The 7,472-nt window shown below is 33.8% G+C and overlaps 1 protein-coding gene across 1 annotated transcript; it reads left to right on the top strand.

Moving 5' to 3' along the window:
• Positions 1-289: 289 nt before the first annotated feature.
• Positions 290-7,270, top strand: LOC110997473. The gene is made up of 4 exons (XM_022265642.2): positions 290-928; positions 3,442-3,594; positions 5,562-5,745; positions 5,949-7,270. Exons 1-4 carry the CDS (start codon positions 395-397, stop codon positions 6,206-6,208), a joined length of 1,131 nt encoding a protein of 376 aa, XP_022121334.2. The 5' UTR covers positions 290-394; the 3' UTR covers positions 6,209-7,270.
• The last annotated feature ends 202 nt before the right edge of the window (positions 7,271-7,472 follow it).

Below are 7,472 nucleotides of genomic sequence, written 5' to 3'. Positions count from 1 at the left end.
ACTGTATAATATTAAGTCCATTTGTTACCTAAATTAACTTATCAAATGATTGTATGGTCATATCGTGACCTAATTGTATTATTGTCTTGGTAACAAACAAATAACTATACGAACGGCAACTACAAAACATCTATCTTCACCAAACACCTGTTATATCTACAAGCAAGTTCAGACGGCATTACAGACTATGTTATAATAGCAGGTTAGAACCAACAATCTCAAGCTTATCTTCAAACAGTCGGGGAGAAAAAAGAAGTTGCGTTATGATTGTAAAGAAGAAGAAGAAAGTTGTGGGTGGGAGAGATCCTAACAATACGTCACACGAGGCCCCATTCCGTTGTATATAAATGATTCGTAGTCGTTCGGGACCCGTTGTGTGCACTCGTAGTCAAAGATGCGTGGGAGTACGGCCGGGTTAGGCGACACGCTCGCGACTGGCTCGCGGGCCCGTAGCCTGCTTTTAAAATTCGCAGATGAGGTGTTCGGAAGTGCTGTAGTAGCCCCCGCGGTTGTGACTTACTGGAGAGGGACCTGGTCGCTGATGGACTTTTACGTCCTGCCTAAAGAACCTGTGAACAGCGGGATAGTAGCCCTCGTGTTTGGTTGGTGCGTGAACTTCTTTTTGTGCGTATTCCAGACGCTGTTGAGCAAGCATATACGCCCTGATAAGGGTAGATTTACGTATTATGTGCTCTCGAGACTATACACTTATGTGGCTGCGTTGGCGTGTGTTGGCGTGTGGCGAGGAGTTCGGAACCTTCTCGACGCATTCACGGAAGGTAGTGCACCAACTGTCATTTACATCACGGCAGCAGCGACGTTATCGCTAGCAGCGTTACGGAGTCTGAGGAATTTATCAGCTGCCCCGTTCGCTGTTCTTGTTGATGCACCTAAGGATTTTTTCACTGTTCCTACTTTGTTTAGAACGGTTGGTATATAAATTGTAACAATATATTCAATATAAAAAATATAGGTTATTTATTTCTTTAAAAAACTATAATTAAAAGAATCAAGCTGTATAAGTTCGTTAAATTATTTAAGGAAATAACGAAGTTATATTCGCGTATTATATCAATTCAAATGTCAAACATCTTTCAATTTACGCACTGCATTAGACAATTGTCACAAAAACAATTACTCGCTCCCATTGGAGGCTTTATAATGTTGGTTATGAGAACTTTATTTCTCATTACAAAATCTGCCTATAAGTTTGATTTTTGTTTGGTAATTATGTGTGATATATGAAAGTTCCACTTTAAATATGTATCTATTCTGAGACCCAGATATTTTTCCCATTTTTTGTTAGTGATTTCAACGTCTTGAACTTTTAACGGTTGAAAGATAGGAATGCTTTTATTTTTTGCCTCTAAATATTACATAAGATGTTTTTGAGATATTAATGATTAGCAGATTTTGATGAAACCTAGAAGATAGAGCATTTTGGTCTGACTGAGCTTGAGCAACCATAGTCTAGATATTTATACCAAAGTATCTTTGTAGTTCATATAATATTTATATTAATCTTACCAACAATATATACACAGTGGATAACTTCTAGTCCATAGCTAACGTCCAGAACATTTTCAAACACATATACCTCAGAATAATTTAAGGAATTTGGGAAGGGAAACAGGAACCTTCAACCACTGATATTTATTTTAAAAAAAAATATGATGAATAGATTAGACTTACCTCGTGTTGCACACTCTCAAGTTTGTTATTAGTCTTATTTTGATCAGAACTTTTCTTAATGCGTTGGAGACTTTTGGGTCCTGGTAATATGTTAATTGGATTAAACCCGCTTCCACGGAGATAAATAAGCCAATTTTTTACTCAACAAAGCAGTAAACTTTTAAAGGAAACATGAAATTTCACTAGATTTTTTGACAACATACGTATGATGTATACATGGAACAGGTCTTACTAACTTTAGCTATTTCTTACACGTTTTGTATAAAGATTGTTGGAAGGTCGTAATATGCGCGTATTGGTGCGTGAGCGAGTGTGCGATAATACCTTCTGCGTAGTCTCAAATCCCAAATCATGCCAATTTCTAAATGGTTTTGATTAATTTACGAAAGAAAATAACAACTTCCTTGTTCGGTAAGAAAATATATGTCAGCGTCAATAAAATTTGTCGACCCACGTTAGAATAGCTATTAATTTTTTACTACAGACTCTAACTATAACTCTTTAATTTAACGGGAAGGCATATGTATGCGTCTGTTCCATTGATTAAACTGATTTACAGCCAAGCGCGTGCCTATCAGAGTAATTTTTTATTTCGTTAGGAATGGAACTACTAAACCTAACGGTGACTTTCCTTTACCAAATAATAGTTAGGAATAAAACGTCATTATTATTAACTAAGTTATTTACGTCTTCATTCAACAATAGATTCATCACTGAGACGCAAACGTTATCCCTGTAACGAGCAAGGCTTTCTTGGCTATCAATTTTTTATTGCAATATTGCGTCGAGCAATTTCTTAGATGTGTACATCAAGCCCGACGATCCACTGTTAAGTGCACCGGTGACAACGCCGGTGGGACTCAATACAGAATATTTTATAATTATTTCCTTGGATTAATCAACGCAGCGTTTTGTAGAGAGAGAAATTTACGAAGAGGATGTGTTTTCTAGGTTACAACTATTGTTTCAGCACCACCGTATGGCTCCGTGTTTTTTGATGCACCGACATAATACACAACGGTATGAAACCATATTTTGTAGAATGAATAACTGAAATACTGGTTGTATTTCGTAATTAAATATTGGCAAAATAAATATAACGCTCCGTAGCTCATTCGTAGCGCCAGCCGCCAGCAGTGACGCGTAGCTCAGCGGAAATCCTTGTTATAGGAATAAAAATTTATATATAGTAATAATATAGTTAATTCATTTATTAAATATGAAATATTAAATTCCATTTATGTATAAACTTTTTAAAAGTTGAATATTAATAATTTACTAATTGTGATAACAAATATCGTTGACGTAAATAATTTAATGTTGAAATGTCGCACCAGCTTCAAATCGAAGATTACTTTACGATCTCACTCTAAATATCCGTCGCAGCGCTACGTTCATCGACATCGAAATAAATCATCGAATACTTAAATGTTTACTATGTCCTTTGATTACTTAATTTCCCGTAGATCAACAATACTTACTATTTATTAGCAATGGAATCACCTTAAAAAATAATATAAAATATAATTGCGTGTCGCATCAAGTCACGTGAAATGAACTTGACCCTCTTTCATATTATATTATGTATATCGTGAATCATATAAAAATAGGTCCACGTTATTAGAATACCATTTGGGAGTACAACAGTAATTTTGTAAACCTTTGTTGTTTCATGAAACCTTCTTCTCAAATCGCCATTTTATGGGATGAATACAAATTAAATATAAAAACATATTTTTTTTGTTACAGAGTAGTAAGGAGACAGCTCTATACATATTGGACTCTTTGTTTTCTGTGACTGTGATAGGGTCACTCGTGGTGGTCGTGTGGGGAGGTCTATGGGGTTTGATTGACATTTACCTCTACCCAGATGACCCTGTCAAATCTAACTGGATGTCACTTGTAAGTATAAGGTTACATTTAAAACTGAACTGAAAAATATCCGAGAAATTTATAGCCAAATTCAGTAATCGCTTTTATATCGCAAATAGATATAATAGTATTGTAAAAAATTCGTGCATTGATTTTATTATATTGATTTGATCAAATTTCAAGTAGATTCCATAATCTTTAAACACCCATCTATGCTATTCATCTATAGAACTCTTCATTTCTATAGCATATATACACATATATAATATACACATATAGCTGAACGCCAATAAAAATGTCATGCTTCACACTTGGGAGTCAATTCGCTATACAATACTCAATTTGACTATAACACGATACAATTATGAATAAAGACGCGGAAATATTTTGCAAGACCCGCCCCAGCCACTAGTACCAAGTGATATAAAATAATTGTAAGGGAGATAGGTGTTTAATATATATTATTAGATCACACAGTTAGAATGTTAAAAAGGATCTGCTCAATGGTCTGGTTCTGGTCAGCGTAACAAAGTCTCATAAAATATCAAAAAAAACTCCTCGCGGCGATTACGAATCGCTTGAAGATTACAAAATATAAATTTAATGACATACATAATTACGACACCAAAACCAGTGCTGCTACCTTACCAACCCTTTAACCTCAGATATCTGTATCAGATTCGAGGTCATTTGATTTTTGTAAAATGGCTTTTTTGTTTTTCAATGGCCAGGCATGAGAAGCCACTTCGCCAATACTGTTCAGAATAACTAGTTGTTGTCAATATAACTTAGGTCACCTGTTTTCCCAAGTCTTTGAAGATCTATTTTTCCGCATATGGGTCAGATGCTCGCCACGAGTCAGTGACCACTTAGATGGCAATTGGCGTTTCCTCTCCTTGCCCTCGCTCTATTACGTACGGCATTGACCAATTTCGGATTTAAATGGTCTAATTATAACCAACAAAATGTCAATGTCACACCAATACCATCGAGAAGACACAAAAAACAAACATGCAGCCTCACATAATCAATGATATAAAATATCTTAGAGCAAGGAGTTGGAGACGAGATTTATCGCTGACGATGACTCAAACGGTTTGGACGCACGGGACACGCTGTCTGGTCTCACAAATTACACAATGCGATGGTTTTTTTTTTATTTTTATGATAAGCGTCAAAGTAAGTAAATATATTCCTTCATAGATTTAATAAATAAGTGCAAATTTGAGGTTAGTTTTAATATTGACTGTCTATAATATTGCTCAAATAATTAATCAAATTTGAACATAAGTACAATGTCGAGAGTCGAATGGCACTTTCTTGTATATTATGTATGATAATATAGTGAAACTGAGGAAACCTATGAATTGGCAATGACATACTCGTAAGTCCTCAGCGGCGAAATTGATTTCCACGTGGGTAGAAATATCTTTGTACTACAAACCAGCTCTGACCGGCTGTTACCATAATATTTTCTCATTTCCGTGTACACAATTGGATAATGTCTTATTTTGGCTCCGGGACCCTCAATACGCATATTACTATTTTAATCGTGTGTGAAATATAAACAGAACCTACCTACTTAACATCACATTTAGGAGAAACGGTGAAACGAACGGGGAAGATGTTAATCTATACTTGCCTCTTTATAAAATTAAATTAAAAAAGTTTCATCATTATATCCGATATAAAAACGATTATTTATTTTTTTCTAACGAAATTAATTCTTAATTTCTATGTTAGTAATTGACATTTAATACTTTTCATCTTAAGTACTCATTTATGTTATTTTTGATAATTTCCGCTGCTCTGAACGTAAAAAAAACTATGAACCGTAATAATTGAAGATAATATAAAAAATAAACCTTTGATAAAAATATTTAATTGAGAGCACTACACAGTAATGTTATTACATGCTAAGACTACAATGCAAACTAGTGAACTATGGATTTTGCTAGTTAATATAATAATAAAACAATATTATTTTTTGTCCACAGATAATTGGTTACTCTATGGTATTTGTGACGTTTTCGCTGCAGACGCCGATGCGGTGGGTTGTCGCAAGACTTCAGGGAGCCCCAAGACTGTTAATCGCTGATGTTTACCACTTTCTTTCGTTCGCTTCCACCGTCAATGTATGGCGAGCGGTTTGGGGATTTCTGGATATTTATTTTTTTCCAGGTTCGTATATATATACAACCCAGATTATAACGCGGTGTAATTACATTGTTATTTAAAATAGCACTTTACGTATTGGATTTTCTTTTATTATTAATAATAATATGCATTAAGTAAACAGTAAAACACCACTTACACGTTACTACGTAAATGTTATTTTATAATGATCTACCAGATTCCTATTTTAACGAGTTATATTATTTCAGATTCGCCTCTCTTAAGCAACTGGTCTTGCCACATCGTAAGTCTGGCGTTGCTGATTCTCTTGAATTGTTCGAATTCAATTCTTGTAAGAGGAGTTTATATTGACGGTGAGGAACCTGCAGGCGAATGCGTCATTTTCTCCTGCCACTACCTCCGACACTTCATTCAGAAGCAAAAAACAAATCGTCATAAAGCGTTAGACTTAAAGAAGAAAATGGAAGAAGCAAGTGTGCCTTTACAAGCACCAGAAGAGAAAGTGTAGGCAGCCATGGTTATGTATTGGTTGTTCAAATATTGCCGGAATGGAAAAAGCATTATTCTGCGCCTGTTATTACGAACATAGCTCCGACATAGTGCACTGAGATTAACTATTTAAAGCCAGACAGATTACAACTAACGATCAATGAAATAATCTAAAATCGAATTATATTAGTTCTAATACATTGTTTGACTAATAAAATAAATATTGAAATTGAATTTAAAACTGTACTCCATTGTCTTCATATAGTAAAAATTACTTTGTATACAAAAACTTTAACATATCACTTGTAATCGATAAATTATTTATTATGACTATATACTCTAAATAAATGATGTAATCCATATTTTATTGTAGTTCCCTATCGATTCATTATAATCTTGTGCTAATAATAATAGTAATCGAAACCGAAACAATCGGATATCCGGAATAAATAAATATATTATATCCGTACTCACAACATCGGATAGTTTTGGACAAGGGCGGAGTCTAAAATCTAGATAAAACTACACGTTTCGACAGGATTTTGTTAATGCTTTCGATACTTACTAAAATAAATAAAAAGAAAACATTAAATATATTATACAAAGGTTATAAGTTAATATGTGCAATGTATAAAGCTAAATGTTTTCAGAAAAGCTAATAAATTTATAGCACTTTTATTTTAATAGATAAAAAGGAGGAGGTTTATAATAATTACTTACCTATATTAGCGATTATAATACCAACTGATAACCTAGACTGAGATAATACCTATATATAAAACAAATTATTACATACTACTTGTGTTGTATCTTACTTCAATCTATTTAATTTCAAAGATTCTTAATTATGTTCAACAACAATTAATAGTGCTACATGTCCAGTGTAGATGAATACTCTATTAACCGTGAGTGAAACTATCCGAAACAAACGGAAACCGATATAATTTTATTCCTATATTCGAAATATCATAACCATAACATGTCTAATTAATGATCCTAAGGTATTATATATTTTCATCAACATAAAATGTAAGAGTGCTGTCTTATTTTTATATATGTCACCGTAAGATTGTAAACATCGTTATATTTCAATCTATCTAGTAAGATTGTAAACTATCGATAGATTGTGAACCGTATCATTATGATTGCAATTTAACGCATCATTTTTCGCTATATTGTAATCTACCGAAGTGAAACCGTTAAATTACAATCTGTCCCGCGTCAAATTGTCAACTGTCTGCAAGTTCTTCCTGATTGGTCGGTCTCATTTCATTTAGAAATGA

The sequence above is a fragment of the Pieris rapae genome, chromosome 1 (genome assembly GCF_905147795.1).
Source record: "Pieris rapae chromosome 1, ilPieRapa1.1, whole genome shotgun sequence".
NCBI lineage: Eukaryota > Metazoa > Arthropoda > Insecta > Lepidoptera > Pieridae > Pieris > Pieris rapae.
This window is presented reverse-complemented; position numbering and strand designations above follow the sequence as displayed.

Bases quoted from the DNA above. Each gene is read 5' to 3' on its own strand.
- LOC110997473 (XM_022265642.2), top strand. From the start codon at position 395: ATGCGTGGGAGTACGGCCGGGTTAGGCGACACGCTCGCGACTGGCTCG. The intron at 929-3,441 runs GTTGGTATATAA...TTTTTGTTACAG, and splicing joins TTCCTACTTTGTTTAGAACG to AGTAGTAAGGAGACAGCTCT. The intron at 3,595-5,561 runs GTAAGTATAAGG...TTTTGTCCACAG, and splicing joins AATCTAACTGGATGTCACTT to ATAATTGGTTACTCTATGGT.